The sequence below is a fragment of the Conger conger genome, chromosome 2 (assembly GCF_963514075.1).
Source record: "Conger conger chromosome 2, fConCon1.1, whole genome shotgun sequence".
NCBI lineage: Eukaryota > Metazoa > Chordata > Actinopteri > Anguilliformes > Congridae > Conger > Conger conger.
In genome coordinates this window covers 75,637,734-75,656,865 of record NC_083761.1, presented here as the reverse complement: position 1 = coordinate 75,656,865, position 19,132 = coordinate 75,637,734, and the positions used below count along the sequence as shown (strand labels likewise).

At 43.5% G+C, this 19,132-nt stretch overlaps 1 protein-coding gene across 4 annotated transcripts; it reads left to right on the top strand.

Annotated features, from left to right (window-relative positions):
• Window positions 1-1,391: 1,391 nt before the first annotated feature.
• LOC133118641 (cytochrome P450 2K1-like) lies at window positions 1,392-14,979 on the top strand. 4 transcript variants are annotated; one of them, XM_061228788.1, is made up of 10 exons: window positions 1,392-1,509; window positions 3,932-4,136; window positions 5,384-5,546; window positions 5,977-6,126; window positions 7,803-7,963; window positions 9,112-9,297; window positions 10,073-10,214; window positions 10,571-10,755; window positions 11,063-11,204; window positions 14,270-14,979. In XM_061228788.1, the coding sequence occupies exons 2-10, from the start codon at window positions 3,945-3,947 to the stop codon at window positions 14,455-14,457; spliced, it is 1,509 nt and encodes a 502-aa protein (XP_061084772.1). In that variant the 5' UTR covers window positions 1,392-1,509; window positions 3,932-3,944; the 3' UTR covers window positions 14,458-14,979. The 4 variants fall into 4 exon arrangements, with proteins under 4 accessions (XP_061084772.1, XP_061084754.1, XP_061084763.1 ...); XM_061228770.1 differs by having other exon boundaries at window positions 5,384-5,576; XM_061228779.1 differs by having other exon boundaries at window positions 1,397-1,480; window positions 5,384-5,576.
• The last annotated feature ends 4,153 nt before the right edge of the window (window positions 14,980-19,132 follow it).

The window sequence follows — 19,132 nt, the reverse complement described above, 5'->3', positions numbered from 1 at the left end:
AAAACTACAACAAACATCTGACCTCTGTGCTTGCCAACAAAGGTTTCTCCACCAAGTATTAAGTCCTATTGTTCTATGGATCAAATACTTATTTCATGTGAAAATATGATATAAAATTTATCAAATTTATATGATGTTGTTATTGTGGATTATTTTGTGATATTCTGTCTCTCAATGTTAAAATGTACCTATGATTAAAATTCTACACAGTTCCATTCTTTGTAAGTGGGCAAACCTACAAAATCAGCAAGGGATCAAATAATTATTGCTCAATGTCAAACTGATAATGACAAAACAGACCAATTGCTGTTTTTCTTCTGACTAACTGATCTACCTCCTTAGTATGACGTTGCAGCAGCTCAACTAGTCAGTGAGGCTAAACAGTAACTGTGGTTAAACGTCGGTCCAGCCCACAGAGAGAGTGGCTACATGTTCAATGAAGTGCAACATGCATCCATCGTAATGTACAATTTTATTATTTGCATGAAAACACTCCCATTAATGTGGTATTTTAGTCACATTATTAGCCAACTACAACTGTGCAATTATTAGCGTACATGATGCTTAACAGATTGAGATGTAACTGAAGAGCAACAGCTGAGTTCAGAGACGTGCGGTCCTAACAGTGGTGGCCACTAGCGGAGCGAGATGACAACATCGATAGGTATAGTTAAGAGTGGTCCAGACCAACCTTGCGAAAGTATCACTTATAGAAGTAGAAGGTAGCCCAAACTTATGTAAGAATGAAACACGCTAGGTTAAGGTACAGCTTAAGGTATAAATTACGAACGACCTAGGGTTAAGAAGGCTTCGGGAAACGCAGCCCATAACGTTATCTCTGAGTAGGCTACATGAATAAATTTCTCCGTAAATTATAAGGTTATAATACAATAAAATAAAAACTTTATTTCATAACAAAGTCATTTGTTGGAAAGCAATACATATCAAAGAGAGCGAAAAAAACCATTAAGGTAGTCCAAATACATCCACTAAAAGCCAAGAACGAGTGGCCAGCTAGAATAGGTGGTAGCGTACAGGCTGTATTCACGAGTGTTTTTTAAACGTGGTTTGAATAAAGAAACGCCACTCTATGCGACAATGTTTTGGGTTACGGCCAACTTAGCTAAAATGTAGCGTCAGTATGAATTGTGCAGCCGAACAAATACACAACCTTAGTTTAAAACTGGTTACAACGTGACATTTAGTGCGGAATTTACAACTTGCAATCAAACTTACGTTACTTACGTGCAGCAGGCTGCTGTAGTTCAGTCGCGCTGCCTGAGAGACTCAAGTTCGAGCCTTGCCAGTTATGACAACATACAGTGAGTACGCGCAAACTCGTATTGCTAGAACTGATAGCTAAGGCACGGTATGACGGGGGCGGGGCAATTTTTTGACTGGTGCCATTTTGAAATGTGTTTTTTATATCCGCACACAAATATCTCTCAACTGGAGTCTTTTGTCTTCTGGGTTAAGTTAGGTAAGGACCGAGTAGCGTGTGTGACTGGGGTAAGTAGGATAATGACTGAAAAACTGTATTATTGATATTAATGCTACTACTTATGAAATAATTTATAACCACCTTCCATGGTCAGGTCTGCAGCCCAAAGAGTATCCGATTATAAAAATGTGACATAATCGAATAAAAAATAAATAAAAAAAACATTTGAAAATATTAAAAGAACAGGTAACAGAAAGATGAACTGTTTATTCGCCTTTCTGTTTGGTCATAGGCTAAGTTTGCTTTGAAATGATTGTACATTTAGTTTACTGTTCTGCCTGAGCAAATGCAGAGTTGTCAGGGAAACGGGACTGCATTCATTTCCCTAAGATTTCTCGAGAGGAATTTTCTTGTGGTTTCTCATCTCAGACATTTTACTGGTGTCTTGCATAGTTAATACGGTTACTTGGTCCAGCTATGTAAGCAGTATGGAATTGTGAGCCTTCCTTCCAGTAACATGGAAATACCTGTGGATGCCCTGACACGGTTTTTATTTTCATGCACTTGTTTTCCGTTGTCTTCTCTACATTGTCTGAGATTTAGTTTAGTTTCAGCTTGTTACTGTGTTCTCTATCTTAGGTAAAATACAAAAACAATTGATGTTTAAAAATAGAATAGAATTGTCCTTGACGCTTGACTTGGAAGGGCACGAGACGCGAATAGCGAATAGTGTTTTTTTGTTTTTTTTAAACGTTTTTTTAAACGTGTTTTTTAAAGAAATGTCACTGTATGCGACAATGTTTTGGCTTACGGTCAACAACCTTACGTTATAATGGTGCAACAGAAAGCTGGAGTTGAGTAGCGCTGCCTTAGAGAGATGCATGATCCCTGCTATGACAACATACAGTGAGTGAGTCACCATGACACTGCCTGCTCTATCTTAGGTAAAAGAAAAAAAACCATTGATGTGTAAAAAATATTTTTTTAAAGTTGTTTTTATAGAATTTTCCTCCTTTAAAAATATATTCGTTCCACATCTGACATGGTTTGTACAGCTTGAGCAGCATAAACCTAAATGAACAGGCATTTATATACAACTCTTGGCTACACCTATTACTGAATGTATATTAAACACTGAATTGAAAAGCATTCTTTGTTTTAGATGAGGGTGAATTCAGGTAATTTGGGACACTATGGTGAGGGTTGACTCAGAAACTGCATTTACAAAGAAGTGTCCCAAATGACCTGAATACACCATATTCAAATTTACATAAACCAGCCAACTCCGGTGTCCTCCCACAGTCCAAAGACATGCAGGGTAGGCTGATTGGGGACTCTAAATTGCCCGTAGGTATGAGTGTGTGAGTGAATGGTGTGTGTGTGCCCTGCGATGGACTGGCGACCTGTCCAGGGTGTATTCCTGCCTTTCGCCCAATGTATGCTGGTATAGGCTCCAGCCCCCCTGCGACCCTGTCCAGGATAAGCGGGTTAGGATAATGAATGAATTAATGAGTTCCTGGCACATACACAAAATTTGGTCACGCCCAAAAATGTGCCTCAGCTCCTCACAAAGGGTATTTAACTCTAGTCATAGCACATGAAAAAACAGTTCAACAGGTTCATCTGTTCATGTAAAAATGCATGCATATGAGCAAGCAAACAAAAGTATCAAAATTATGCGTCTTATCCGTTTGCAATTACCCAAACAGTTGTGACAGAGATGAGGCAGTTCAAAAAGAGAGTCCAGGCAAAGGGTCGGTACACAAGCAAACAGGTTCAGCCGGGATAATCCAATAAGTGTTCGATGTCACAAGCAAAGGGTCAAATACAAGCGGGCAAATCAGACACGAACAGAATCCAAAGAATGAAGTCGAAAAACTAAAACAGGTTGATACACAGCGGTTCAAAACTAGACAGACGGAATCAGCAAAATGCAGAAGTCGAACCGGGTATCAATCAGAAAATAACACTGGTAGGTATGGGATAGACACATAAAAATCTGGCAGAGATAGGTTTATATAGAGAGATAACGAGGGGAAATAACAATCTGCACAATAACAAGGAAGTAAAAACGAGTGAAACTGAAAATGAATCGGAGTGAATGGGGAGACAGACTCCTAGAACTAGACTCCTAGAACGCTAACAACTTGGACAAAACCTGGACACTGAAAAACACAGAACCTGAAAACTAGGTATCTAGCTTGCTATGTGTATGTCTAACAATAAAGTTAAGCAGGCTATGCTTGAAGTGTTTGTGTTTGTCAGTTTTGGTCCCACCCACTGGCCTCAGGCCTGCTGTGTTTTTGCTCTGGAGTGCTGATGCTGTCGACTCTCTTTCCCTCCACCCATCAGAGTGCTGCTACTACTGCCGCTATTAAAATTCCCCATCTCTCTTCTTCTCTCTCCCTCTCTGGCAAATGAGAAATTATTACTATTGCTACTAATCTCTCTCACTGTATCTATCTCTGTCCTGTGTTTGGGGCTGATCAGTTCATCAGGAACCATGTTGGAGGAGCTTTTACCCCAGATGCCCCCTCCCTTGACCCTTCTGGGGGTGGTGCTGGTGCTGTTTTTGCTCTACCTGCTCTCCTCCACGCCTGGGCCTGGAAAAGACCCACCGGGACCCAGACCCCTGCCTCTCCTCGGGAACCTGCTCCACCTGGACTTGAAACAGCTCCATGTGTCTCTCTGTGGGGTAAGGACTGAAAAACTGTATTATTATTATTATTATTATTTTCATATCTATATTATTATTATTATTATTATTATTTTCATATCTAATTTCTTATTCGGCAATTAAGTTTGAGGAAATCTGTGTCCATCCAATCCTCTGTGACATTTTTTGTGCTGACATAGATCTACGTATCATCGGCGTAGCAGTGATAATTGAGACCATGGTGGTGAATTATTTGATCAAGAGGAAGCATGTAGATATTTAATAGAAGGGGGCCCAGAACTGATCCTTGGGGGACACCTTGAGGGATAGGGGCTGTGGAGGACCTGTGATTGCCTAAAGTGATTAAATGTTGTCTCTCAGCGAGGTATGATGTGAACCAGGCAGGAGCAGTATCAGTTAGACCGATGACGGAGTGTAGACAGGAGATAAGGATGTTGTGACTGATGGTGTCAAAAGCAGCACTGAGTTCAAGGAGGAGGAGGATGTTCAAAGAGCCAGTGTCAAAACTCTGATGAGTGTGGTCTTGGTGATGTGTAGTGGACAGAAACCAGATTGGAATGGACCAGAAGCCTTATTGCTGGACACATGCCAGGTTCTGTATTTTTCGTTGTCGAGGCTTTGTCTAAGTGCTTAGCGTTTCCATGTTTTGTTACCCTCTGTGCACACCGTAGTCTGTCTGTCAGTTCAGTTCACTTCATTAATTCCGTCCACCTGTGTTTCATTTCGTGATTGCACTTGTGCACTTATGCACTTGTAAGTCGCTTTGGATTAAAAGCGTCTGCCAAATGACTAAAATGTAAATGTAAATGTTTCCCACACCTGATTGCCATTTGCCAAAAACCCCTTTGTTTGTCTAGTTCTTCACCTGATTGTTTTGTGTCCCGACCATACTCTCCAGCACTATATTCTGATTGATAACCGTTGCGACCTGTTTTGTTTTCAACTCCGGCCTTTAGCTTGTCCCATCTGTCAACTTTGGGAGCGCTGTTTATCAACCTTTTTTTGTTTTTCGACCTCTATCTTTGGATTCTGTTTTTGTCTGCTCTGCCTGCTTGTTATCGCCCTTCACCTGTGACCACGACTTCGTATCCTGGTTATCTCTGTTTGCTGGTGTATTGACCCTTTGCCTCCAATCAGCGATGCATATTCAACCATGCCATTATATAAATAAATGTAATCAACACCTACAATCCAATTGGAATCGAGTATTCACCCAAACCATGGTATGAACAGAGACTAAATCCTGTTATTTCCTGTCTCTCCAGATGTATAAGAAATATGGGTCTGTGTTCACTGTACACTTGGGCCCAAAGAAAGTGGTCGTCCTGGCAGGCTACAAGACAGTCAAACAGGCACTGGTCAACTACGCTGAAGAGTTTGGAGACCGGGAAATTGCACCCATATTTAGAGATGCTTTTAAAGAGCATGGTATGCAATCCAGTTCAATCCTGGACATCTGTAGGTTTGACCAACTACATGCATTTATCCATTTGTCCAACTGGACATAGCCACAGTCATCGAGTGTTGAAACATACTTTTTTCCCCCACAGTGATCAAAGGGCCAATAGGCTGTCTCTGGCAGGATGCTTTTGGCTCCAATTTATACATATATATATATACAAGGCATATGGAAATCCATTATACATATATTATTATATTTCCCTATAGGCAGTGACAGTGGTCGAATAAGTGAGTGTTTTGTCTTAACTGCTGAACTGAATAATGCTGAACAGACCTACACATTTCAAAATACCAAAGCAGTTGTTGGTGTTGTTGCGTAACACAAGATACAGCAAATATGTAAATATGTATGAAATACAGATGTTAGTTTCTACCCCCACATTCTTCCCTCTCCCAGGTGTTATTTTTGCCAACGGAAACTCCTGGAAGGAGATGAGACGCTTCTCCCTCTCTACCCTGCGAGACTTTGGAATGGGCAAGAGGGGGAGCGAGGAGAAGATCATTGAGGAATGTCGCCACCTCATCAAGGTCTTTGTGAATTTTAAGGGTGAGAGAGAAATCAGCCTGGATTCAATCAAAATATTGTTGTAATCTCCCATTTAATTTCTCCCTAATTTGCAATGGCCAATCATAGGACTACTTGCTGCAACCTACAGTTCATGATAGATTTGAGAGAGAGCAGACAAGTATGTAGGTTATTCTCGAATGCATGTGATTTCAGTCATTTCTTCTTAACATAGAAATAAAATACTAACACAAACGGTAAAATGCTCAATGATTGTGACGAAAAAAAATTTGTGAAGTCAATACAGTACTGTGCGGAAGTCTTAGGCACCTATATAATATTCTGTACAGATAAGATTCTTTCAAAAATTATTCAATGAGAGGTCCTAAATAAACTTACTATACATTTTACATTACATTTTAGTAATTTGGCAGAATAGTTAAAAACTGAATCAAATGATTTTTTGTGACCACCCTTCAGCATTAAAACTGCATCACTTCTCTGAGATAGCCAACGCTGTCCTGCAGTTCTTTAAGATAATCAGCAAGGAGGTTGTTCCATGCATGTTGGAGAACTTGCCAGACTTTTGTTGGCTCCATGCTTCTGATCTCAGACAGCCTTGATCAAGTTTTTATGTAAAAAGTAGTAAATTGCTTACAGTAATATATTACTTTTGTAAATTAAATACAAAAATGTCTCTGCAAAATTAAATCTTTTAGAAAATGAATATTTGGAAATCTCAAATGTGTTCTTTTATACACACACAAAAAACATATATATAATAAAGTTTAGGGTGCCTCAGACTTCTGCACAGTACTGTATACAAGCTGATTCCTGGCCGGAGAACATCACAAATTCCATTTCTTAGAGGAATGGTTCCTGAACTTGGTCCAAGGCGGCACGGATGGTGCAGTGGGTAGCAAGGACTCCACTGTGCGGAGTTTGCATGTTCTCCCCGTGTTGCATGGGTTTCCTCCCACAGTCCAAAGACATGCAGGTTAGGCTGATTGGAGAGTCTAAATTGCCCGTGGGTATGAGTGTGTGAGTGAATGGTGTGTGTGCCCTGCGATGGACTGGTGACCTATCCAGGGTGTATTCCTGCCTTTTCGCCCAATGTATGCTGGGATAGGCCCCAGCCCCCCTACGACCCTGTTCAGGATAAGCAGGTTAAGATAATGGATGGGATGGATGGATTTCTTCCAATCAGTATTGCAACCTCTGAATTGTTACAAGCCACTAAATGTTCTTAATTTCACTACTTATATGTCCACTTAGTTATGATCTACCCTCTAATCCATATTATGTCAGAAATAGGTGAGCGCGCTATGGAATGTCTTTGTATCCTTGTACATTTAACCTGTAAGATCATTGTTGAATGAAATCAATTATACACTGTAGACATTGGATAAATTGGGGTCTTAATTGCTGAAAGAGAGTAAGTCTGCTCACTGAAACTGAAACATTTGTGAAACAATCTACTTGAAACAAAGCAAATGCCAAGCCAAATCTAATCTGTGCACTGGTTTTAACAAGAAACAGCACACAAAGTCAATCTCACAGCTCAGTTTAGGATCCACTGTAAGTACTCCATGGAGTTATTTTTAAATGTGTTGGAGGCAGCAAGGCCATTGTGTAATCTGGATGAGTGTTTTTTTTAAATCCTTTAAACAGGAGCTTTCTGCGGAAAAAAACATATTATTTCCTTTCTTCGTCTGAAGGCGAGCCTTTCGACACCATTCAGCCAGTGAATTACTCTGTCTCCAACATCATCTGTGCCATCATGTATGGCTTCCGCTTTGACTACGCTGACCCTGCCTTTCAAAAAATGGTCGACAGGGCCAATGAAAATGTCCGGACTGTTGGTTCATCTCAAATACGGGTACTGGTGCTTTTATGTAATTATCTCTCCAAATGAAGGTAGAAACTTGAAGCTTTGTAATTATTCCAGAGCAAGGCAATAATACAACATTTGGCATAGTTTGTAAAGACTGGATAGTAAAAAGTGACCTGGGTAAAAAGTGACCTGCCACTATGTTTAACGGCAGAGAAAACCCCCTAAATGATGTTGAAATTTGATGACAAAGTTTGTGATGAGTGACAGGTTCTTTCTTCATGCAAAATAGATTTAGGGTTTCAAATTCAATTAAGCTATTAATTGATAGCTTATTTACACCCTTAGGGAGTATACAGAATGTTAAGACTACACAAGGGTTAATATGGTTAATAGGTTAACAGTTACAAATATAGATATTGGATTTCTTTCAAAATTGACTTGCAGGATGTTGTTCTCGTATTTGTCCCAGGTCTGTCCTCATATTTCGTAGGATGACATGGCTCAGGCAGTAAGAGCAGTTGTCTGGCAGTCAGAGGGTTGCCGGTTCGATCCCCTGCCCGGGCTGTGTCAAAGTGTCCCTGAGCAGGACACCTAACCCCCAAAAATGCTCCTGACGAGCTGGTTGGTGCCTTGCATGGCAGCCAATCGCCGTTGGTGTGTATGAATGGATGAATGAGAAGCATCAATTGTACAGCGCTTTGGATAAAGGCGCTATATAAATGCCTGCCATTATTTATTATTTTCCTTTAAACTCAGAGACACATTGAGAGTAGTTGCCTTCTTTTGCAATTGTGCCGAATGTACACATAAATAGAACAATTTGAAAGGGAAAGTAGTAATAAGTAGTAATAAGTAAAATAACTAAACTAACAGGATTCAAAAGGAAACAATACAATCATTTAAAATAATAATTTATAATATATAGCAAAATAAATGACATTAAAATGATATCTTGTAACATTCACTTGTCTCATAACACTCACAAGTCAGGCTAACCAAATTATTTGTCATTACTTTGAATGAATTTATGTACACTAAATTATTCAGTGTATATACTCCATATAGGTGACAGAGAGCTGAATCCAGAGGTGCAATTGATGATGGGGCGATTATTAAATCATGTTTGTGTGTATGTTTTATTGTGAAAAAAATAAAAATAAAATCCTGATCCTGTTTTGTGTTGGTTACTGCAGCTGTACAACATGTTCCCCTGGCTGCGCTGGTGTTGTGGCCGGTGGCTGGTGAATCGGACCCAGATTTTGAAGAACGTCAAAAACAACATTGAGGAGATTATGGGGCTGGTGCTGGGACTGAAGGACACACTGAACCCCCAGGACCTCAGGGGATTTGTGGACGCCTTCCTAGTTCGACAGCAGGAGGTAGAGGGAGGGAGGGAGAACTGGACCCTGGGGTAGAATTGAACTTCCCTCTGCCTCTTCCTCAACCACAAGCCTTATATTACAGTAGATTCACTTAGCAAACAACAAGCAAATTCCAAGAGATTTCCACATAAATTTCATTCAGACGGGTATTGTGCCTGGGAAAGTCCCATGGGCTGTAGTGGTAAAAACCATGAGAATCAGCATGGTGTTCTACTTAAAATTGCTTGATAAATACTAAAATGTATAGTAGGCTCCAGCATTATTGGCACCCTTAATACATCCTTTTATTTAAATATATTTCCTCTCATGTTTAAATGTTTTTTATTCAGTACTTTGATTTGTCGTTCTGAATAAGAACTAGCAAGTGATTGATTGACAGTTTGCTAGCAACTGTCTGTAGTTACTTTTGCTGGCAAAATGTCTACCTTAGCTTTCTAACAAGTTTTCTGTTGGATAAAATTGTGAATTCTTTATTTCATGGTTTTAAGTTGGCGTGACCACACTACTAAAGTTCGCAGACAACGGTATAAGGCTTCTCTAATAAGTTTCTGGAGGGAAATGGAAGTCACTTCAAGCAAGTTGAAAGAAGTAGTTCAGCTGTGTTTGCAAACTCCTTCCGACGCTTTCTGAGAAGTGCCAAACAAGTATCTTACTGATCATGGGCTGTAATACATATTTGACATTGTTAATAATTTATTTGATAAATTCATGTTTTATTATGCTTCTGTTTTCTTTATTGTCTCTGTGGTGTTCTGTACCTGTTCCCTCTCAGGAGTCAGACCAGCCGGATTCCTACTACCACAACAACAACCTGAAATTTACTGTCGGCAACCTTTTTGGAGCAGGGACAGATACCACTGCTACCACCCTGAGATGGGGCCTGCTGCTGATGGCCAAGTACCCGCACATACAGGGTAGGGAAACACACACACACACACACACACACACACATTAGAATATCAATATTGGGCCTTAGGATTTTTGATTGTGTCGGCCTGTAGTGTAGTGGTTAAGGTTAATGACTGGGACACGCAAGGTCGGTGGTTTGAATCCCAGTGTAGCCACAATAAGATCCACACAGCTGTTGGGCCCTTGAGCAAGGCCCTTAACCCTGCATTGCTTCAGGGGAGGATTGTCTCCTGCTTAGTCTAATCAACTGTACATCGCTCTGGATAAGAGCGTCTACCAAATGCCAATAATGTAATGATCTCTCTCTCTCTCTCTCTCTCTCTCTCTCTCTCTCTCTCTCTCTCTCTCTCTCTGGGTGCAGACCAGGTTCAGCAGGAGCTGAATCAGGTCATTGGGGACCGGGAACCCCGGGTGGAGGACCGGAGGAAACTGCCCTACACAGACGCCGTGATCCACGAGATCCAGAGAGTGGCTAGCATCATACCCATGAGCCTCCCTCACACCACCAGCTGTGATATCACCTTCCAGGGATACTTCATCAAGAAGGTTCAATCATCTCCCCTCTTTTGTATATTTTCATTTATCCCTCCCTTTCTCCTTCTCTGATCCATATTCTATCCCTCCCTCTCTTCCCCTACTTTCTGGTTTGGTGCTCAATTATTGACAGTCATGAGCACGGGTGACCTGATTCAATTCTTCTATGAGCAACTTTGCTGCAGTTTTCTCCATCCCTGAAGGGTTTCTGTGTTTTTCATGTTCATATGTGCTACGTATGTGCATTTGTGTGTCTGAATATGTGTGCACATTTGTGTTGCATGTAGGCTACATACTTGTGCTTGTCTGTGTGTTTCAGGGAACTATGGTGATCCCACTCCTGATGTCAGTGCTGCAGGATGAGGAAGAGTGGGAGACCCCCCACAGTTTCAACCCTGGCCACTTCCTGGATGAGAAGGGCTGCTTCATCAAGCGAGATGCCTTCATGCCCTTCTCTGCAGGTACAGCACAGTGCAGTACATGACAAAGCTGTCGTGTTTTCACTGTGTAGTCTTTTGTCTTAGTGCATCGCGTTTCAATGTCTTAATACCCTCTGTGCACACCGTAGTCACCCTGTTATTCGTTTCACCTGCATTTTCACTTCCTGATTGTTTACCATACCTGATTGCCAGTTCCTCTTGTTACCTGCATTATAAAAGCCCCTGGATTTGTACGTCTCGTCACCAGATTGTGTCTTCATCATACTCTCCAGAGTTATTATCTGATTGATTTCTGTTACGACCTGTTTCGCCCCGACTTCTGCATTTTGCTTTTCCCGTCTAGTTTGGATCCGGCTTTACAACTTTTGTTTTTGGATTCTGTTTTTGTCTGCTTTGCCCGCCTGTTATCAACCCTTCGCCTGTGACCATGACCCCGATTTGGATTATCCTCACTGTTCCTGTTTGCTGCTGTATTGATCCACTGTACTACGAACTGCCGTATCCCCTCTGATTCCATTCGCTGGCTCTCAACCTCCACCTGTCTGACCTGCTTTATTCATAATAAAGACTTTGTTATAAAATCTACATCTTGGTCTCGCATGTGGGTCTGGTGTTCTACAAGCCTGATAGAACAATCTGGCCAGAATGGTCCCAGCAAGCCCAACCCCGGCTATGGAGACTCCAGGGACAACGCCTGGGAGTGCACAAGAACAAACTTTGCTCTCTAAGCCAAGACGTGAACTCCTTACTCCACCAGGTGGCCACATTGGCTAATACCCTGGCAAGCTCCTATGTCTCCACGCCTCCACCTGCTCCTGCGCAGGAACCGGTCCCGTCCCGTCCGGAGCTCTGCCTGCCACCGCTGGAGCACTATGATAGTGAACCCAAGCACTGCGCCTCCTTCCTGTCCCAGTGCTCTTCGAGCTCCAACCTTCCACCTTCCCCACCGAACGGTCCAAGGTGGCTTATGTCATCACTCTCCTGTCTGGTCGAACCCGGGAGGGGGGAACTGCCTTTTGGGACTCTGGCGCCCCTGAATGCTACAACTTCCCCCCTCCTCCACCACCATGAAGAGGGTGTTTGATTGGGCCGTCCTCCGTTTGGCATCCGCCAAACCTGATATAGCTGAATTTGTGGCCGCCTCTCCCAAGTGTTCCCGGGGGAAGTCCAGTAACCAGCGGCCCCAGGGACTCCTCCAACCACTGTCTGTTCCTCGTCGCCCATGGTCCCACATGGCTTCATCACCGGTCTACCCGTCACCAAAGGAATATCCGTTGTCCTGATGGTGGTAGAGCTGTTGAAGAATGTTTTCAAAATATGGGCACTTCATCGCCTTACCCAAGCTTCCATCATTTAAAGAGAAGGCCAAACTCTTAGTTCTCCATGTGCTCCGCCTGCACGACCTTCCCCTGGAGGTCACCTCGTACCGAGGCCCTCAGTTCTCCAGTCAGTTCTAGAAGGCCTTCTGCATGCTCATCCAAGGTACAACTCTCGTCCAGCTTCCACCCCCAGACTAACAGGCCAATGGAGCATCTCAACCAGGAACTGTAGAAGAAGCTTGACTGTATGGCGGAGAAATCTCCAAGTCCTAGTGTAACCATACAGATACAATCGGAACCCTCGAAGAATACATCAACTTCCAAACTAGTACAACAATACAATAGCTAATACAAAAAAAAAAATATATATATATATATATATCTATACAACTATATAAGTGCCATTACAGTCTACGGCATATATAAGGCTAATCATGGTGGTAGGTTAGGGAGGGAAAGGTGTAGCCTGAAGAGATGAGTCTTCAGTCTGTGCTTGAAAGAGGTCAGAGACTGTTCTGACATCCACCAGGAGGTCATTCTACCACCGTGGGGCCAGGACAGACAGCAGTCGTGAGCGAGAAGTGCAGGTGTGGCAAGGGGGAGGCGCCAGACGGCACAAAGTGGCAGAATGGAGGGGTCTTCCTGGTGTATAGGTCTTGATAAGTGATTGAATGTATACAGGGGCTGATCTCTTAACTGCCTGGTACACGAGCACCAAAAAATTGGAGAAGGGAGAGGTTAGAGCAGGGATGAAGATTACCTCTGTCTTACCTGGGTTGAGTTTTAGATGGTGGTTGCCCATCCAGCTCTGGATGTCTCTCAGGCAGGCGGAGATACGGGTAGAGACCTGTGTGTCTGATGGGGGAAAGGAGAGAAAGAGTTGGGTGTCATCGGCATCACAATGATATAAGATGCCATGAGCAGAGATAACAGGGCCAAGGGATCTTGTGTAAATGGAGAAGAGGAGGGGTCCGAGGACTGTTGCCCGTCTCCTCCACTGGATTGTCTCCATTTGCCTGCTGCCTGCGCTATCGGGCTCCTATGTTCCCTGAGGAGGAGAGAGAGGTTGCTGGTGGCTCAGCTCCTCATTCGGCGGGCCCGTCAAACCTGTAAGAGGGCCGGAACCGCGCTTTTAAAGAGTGTCTCTGAAATGAGGAGTGTGGCCGGACCCCCGCTACACTGTCGGCCAGAAGGTCTGGCTGTCATCCAGGGACATTCCCCTCCACTCAGCCTGTCCCAAGCTTACCCCCAGGTTCATTGGCCCCTTCACCATCACCCATGTTCTCACCCTCTCTGCAGTCAGACTTTTTTTTTGTTAAGTGTGAACATCTGGAGGGTGTATTGCTTGGGAGTGGTGTATGTTGTTGGGTAGTACTCTCACACACTATATGCAGTATTCATGGTCCAATACGCAACATCTGAAGAAATAAATGAGTAGCTCTATTACATTTTTTGTTGGGTAAGGCTAAGAAAACTGACTCGGCTGACTTGGCAAAAGAGTTGAGGCGGTATGGGTTCACAGGACCCTTTGCATGTAATAAGGGGTTCATTCGGAAGTGGTTGTTCATGGAATTATAAAAGTATATTTTACAATGGTTCTGGGCGATTATCTATTTCTCCGGTAGCTGTATTTATTTGCTGTGCTTATCTCTCGCCTGTTGCTGTATGTATGTGCTGTGTCTATCTCTCCTATAGCTGTATTTAAGTGCTGTGATTATCTCTTTCCTGTAGCTGTATTTAAGTGCTGTGATTATCTCTTGCTCGCAGGGCGACGGGCCTGTCTGGGAGAGAGCCTGGCCAGGATGGAGCTCTTCCTCTTCTTCACCTTCCTCCTGCAGAGGTTCCGCTTCACACCACCACCGGGGGTGTCTGAGGATGAGCTGGACCTGACGCCGACCGTGGGGCTCTCCCTCACCCCTTCCCCCCACCAGCTGTGTGCTGTGAGCCGGGCCTAAACCCCACTCCAGCTGTGTGCTGTGAGCCGGGCCTAAACCCCTCTCCAGCTGATGAGTGTGAACCACACCTTTTCTGTTCTTCACCAAACCTTTCTTGGTCATGAGTTACAATAAATGTTTATCTGGATATGAGTGTCTGCAAGATTATTAAATATACTGTATGTCTCCCCTGCACAGCTGAGGGCACATTCATAAGGGGTAAAGTATGTTTTAAAATGTTGCTAATGGGTTAGATGCTCAAAATATATGCAATATTACCACATAATATCATCATGCATGTTTCTCATTCATTTTATACATTTTAATTTGTTTCCTGACTTGACTGAATTGAAATAGACCCTGACTTAACTCATATTTTTACAATTTTTTGATACATATTGAAAATATGTTTTAGCCATGTTCAAACACACCTTTTCAGACTATACCTTAGTACTCCTTCCTGATTTACCCACCCCCCCTTCCAAAATCCCTCTTGTGATGTGATGAAACCAAAGTGTATAAAATACCCTGTAAAAAATGAAATATATATACAGTATGTCTTTGTCCCAAACGTCATGGGTCATATGTGTTCCGACCAGAAGAGGCCGCCACAAAACTAAATGTTTTTCAGCTGTAGCCTTTAGTGTGGAGAAGCAACCAGAAGTCTGCAGCCACTAGAGGCATGGAATGGAATTATGGTTTTGGAAAGTGGTCATACTTACAAGGAATTCTTCATTGGTGGCATTTAATGTATCAGCTAGTGGTGTTTTTCTTTATCTTACTTTATCATAGGGCGGTTACAAAATGGGTCTCACTGCCACACCAATAAAGCACCCTCCACTGTCCCATTCACAGCTCCTCTCCTTCTACCAGAGCATAGCACAGACTTCATGGCTGTCTTTATGGCATACTGATTACTTTATGGAATACTTAAGCATTATGGAACGAGAACCCGTCGCTGTGCCAATATCCACAATATTCCACTAGGGTTGCCACATTTCATTTGTAAAAACCGGGACATTTGACGCGCCATTAGTGCTCTCTTTTGTCGGAGTTGTACGTTCTATATAGTTGTACGTTTGTTTTGTTTTTTTTGCTGCTGGTTACTTCCCTGATGTTGTTCTCTCGTCCTCCACATCCGTCTCTCCCCAATTTTATAAAACCGACAAAATAAAAAATAAATAAATTAGAAGTATTAGGCTAGTAGCTAGCTGAACTTTCCTATGGTGGGGTCGTTGAAGTGAATGCACGCGCCAGACTGACAGCCCGTGCAGCAGTTGCTAGGTGATAAGGTAAACTTTTGTATTTCTGCTACCAATTAAAATGAAGTATAGGCATATGGCCAATCGTCGCTGTGCTTTATTCATGTTTTACCTGTTTACAGACAAGGGATTGGATGTCTAAACGTAAAGAGGAAAAACCAGAATAGCAGGAGAAGAATCCGGTTTTATTTGGAACTCTGACATTTAGAAGTACAAAAAACTGTGACAATAGGTGTCCCGGGACACTGACTCACACAAGTCATTTGTTTAGGTATTGAAATAATGAGAGTTATGAGTGATCATTTGCTTCGCCGGGGTTTGGTGGTCTTGCTGGTATTTCGATCCAAGTTTTTCGATGTTGCCTAAACGTTTTCTTTTTTCGTTCCTGCTCCTTTCCAAATCAAAGGACACTTTATACTCACTAATTCTATTTGAATTAATTACGTTCATTTCAATTATAAATTAGATAACAGTCATCTACATGCACGGAGTAATTTTAAAAGATGTGTGAACATTCAATTTAGCCTTGCTTATATCATGGATATTGGCACGCTGGAATGCAAACTGACCAATAGAAACAATGGACCGGATCTATCTGTTGTATAATTATTAATTAGTTGACCTTCAACAGTGGCAGGATATTAGGAATGGCTGTTGGTAGTGAAATTAGTAACAATTTTACATAATTTCTGCAGCATCTCGACAGTGCTGATCCAGAATCATTGATACATTGGTCTTTGCATGCATATCAACTTGCCTCATGCTCATTTCAACTGCTACCTGTACAACAACGATAAGGACCAGGCCCTTTTTTTTAAACAAACAAATAAACAAACAAACAACAACCAAAAGTGACCAAACTTAAACTAGCCAAACACTGCTTACTTAACCAAACTAAAAATACCGATACACAAAAAAGTAAATCACAGAAAGACAACAATTAAGGTTCACAGGGAGGTAGGGAGGGATGGGGAGAGGTGCAGAGGTGCGTCTTCAGTTTGCGGTCGAAGGTGGGAAGACATTCTACAGTTCTTTCCTCAACGGGGAGTTAATTCCACCACCATTTTGTTTTGTTTTGAATTTGATGCGAGTCATGACAAGCAGCCAGTGGAGGGAAGTAAGCAGGGGGGTGACATGTGAGTATTTGGGAAGGTTGAAGACCAGACAAGCTGCTGCATTCTGGATAAGTTGGAGGGGTCTGATGGCGGACGCTGGGAGGCCAGCCGAGAGGGAATTGCAGTAGTCCAGGTGGGACAGAACCATTGCTTGGACCAGGAGCTGGGTCGAGTAGGGGGTGAGAAAGGGGCAGATTCTCTGTATGTTGAATAGGAAGAACCTGCATGACCGGGTCACCGCGCCAATGTTCTCGGAGAGGGACAGTCTGCTGTCCATCACCACGCCGAGGTTCCCTGCGCTGAGTGATGTCGTAAGTGTGATATCCCCGAGGGAAATGGAGAGATCCAGATGGGGAGATGTAATAGCAGGGATGAATATCATTTCAGTCTTACCTGGGTTGAACTTTAGATGATGGTTGTCCATCCAGCTCTGGATGTCACTCAGGCAAGCAGAGATACGGGCTGAAACCTGTGTATCAGATGGTGGGAACGAGATGAAGAGTTGGGTATCATTTGCATAGCAGTGGTAGGATAGCCTATGTGCAGTGATCACAGGGCCAAGGGAGCGAGAGAAGCGGGCCTAGGACTGAGCCCTGGGGAACTCCTGTGGCAAGGGGCCGAGGTGTCGATACCGTACCAGCCCAGGCAACCTGGAAGGAGCGACCAGAGAGTTAGGACTGAGTCCAGTCCAGGGCTGTGCCACAGATGCCCGTTGCTGACAGGGCGGACAGGAGGATGGAGTGATCCATAGTGTTGAAGGCAGCAGAGAGATCTAGAAGAATGAGGACAGAGGAGAGGGAGGCTGCTCTGCCGCCAGGAGAGACTGGTAAGTTGTGAGGTCTGAAGGGTCTCTGGATTTTCCCCACTTCCTCTCCTCTGCACGGAGGCTGGCCCTGGAGGTACGGAGGGTGTCAGATACCCAAGGACTGGGAGGGGATCTGCGAGGTGGCTTTGAGACAGAGGGACAGAGAGAGTCAAAGGCGGAGGAGAGAGATGAAAGGAGGGTGGCAGATGCAGAGTCAGTGGGGAGTTTGGAGAAGGATTCGAGAGGGGGGAGTGAGTCGGTGACAGTGGTGGCAAAGGAAGAGGGTGAGAGGGAGTGGAGGTTACGGCGGGCTGAGGAAGTGTGGGTGGGAGGAGGGGGAGGAGGATGGGGATGGAAGAGGGAGGGAGAATGAGATGAAGTGGTGATCAGATGTATGCAGAGGGGTAACCTTGAAATCTGAGCATGAGCAGTTCCTCACAAAGACAAGGTCTAGGATATTGCCTGCCTTGTGGGTTAGAGGAGAGTTTTGCAGGGAGAGGCCGAAGGAGTGGAGTAGCGGTAGGAAGGCAGCAGCCTGGGAGGCGTCAAGGTGGATGTTGAAGTCTCCAAGGAGAATCAGTGGGGTGCCATCCTCAGGGAAGGAGCTGAGAAGGATGTCTAGCTCAGCAAGGAAGCTTCCCAGGGGCCCTGGAGGACGATAGATAACTGCAATAAAAAGGTTAGTTGGGTAGGATACTGATAGTTACCCTGGTGAATACTAAATGAATACTAAAGTAGATCATGCAGGTCCTTCATCTCAATGTACGAATGTACAAATGTCTCTTTCCAAACATAATCCTGTGGTTAAGCACAAACATCCACGGAATGTATTTTCTGCAAGGCTCCATTGAACTAGTTTACTTCTCCCATAGTACACCAACTGTGCAGACTAGTATGACTAGTAGTACTGGGGACGGGATGTAGGGGAATGCAATGTTTTGTACTGTAGTTTCAATATAACAACTTGTTTGTTAAAACACATAGCTGCTTTGGAAATCATGGTTGAGATATTGGCAGGGTGTAAATGGTTGGCATTTATATAGCACCTTTATCCAAAGCGCTTTACAATTGATGCTTCTCATTCACCCATTCATACACACACTCACACACCAACGGCGATTGGCTGCCATGCAAGGCGCCAACCAGCTCGTCAGGACACTTCGACACAGCCCGGCGGGGGATCGAACCGGCAACCCTCCAACTGCCAGGCGACTGCTCTTACAGCCTGAGCCATGTCGCCAGGTGTAATTATGTCATTTAACAATTATTTGTTAAAATCCCAGCTTTGGTCTCACCCACTGGCCTCACCTTGTGACTGAGTAGGAGAAGGAGAGAGACTGCTGTGTTTTTGCTCTGGAGTGCTGATGCTGTCTACTACTACTGCTGCTATTAAAATCCTCTCTCTCTCTCTCTCTCCGGGAGGAGAATCAGCATCAATGCCAGCAACCCCCTGTCAAGTGAACTGAGACTGGATGCAGTTATCAGAACTCCACAGGAGTCCCCCCTTTATTAGA

Excerpts from the sequence above, each read along its gene's own strand:
- LOC133118641 (XM_061228770.1), top strand. The coding sequence starts at position 3,945 with ATGTTGGAGGAGCTTTTACCCCAGATGCCCCCTCCCTTGACCCTTCTG. Across the intron at positions 4,137-5,383 it reads TCCATGTGTCTCTCTGTGGG|ATGTATAAGAAATATGGGTC; the intron begins GTAAGGACTGAA and ends CTGTCTCTCCAG. Across the intron at positions 10,756-11,062 it reads AGGGATACTTCATCAAGAAG|GGAACTATGGTGATCCCACT; the intron begins GTTCAATCATCT and ends TGTGTGTTTCAG.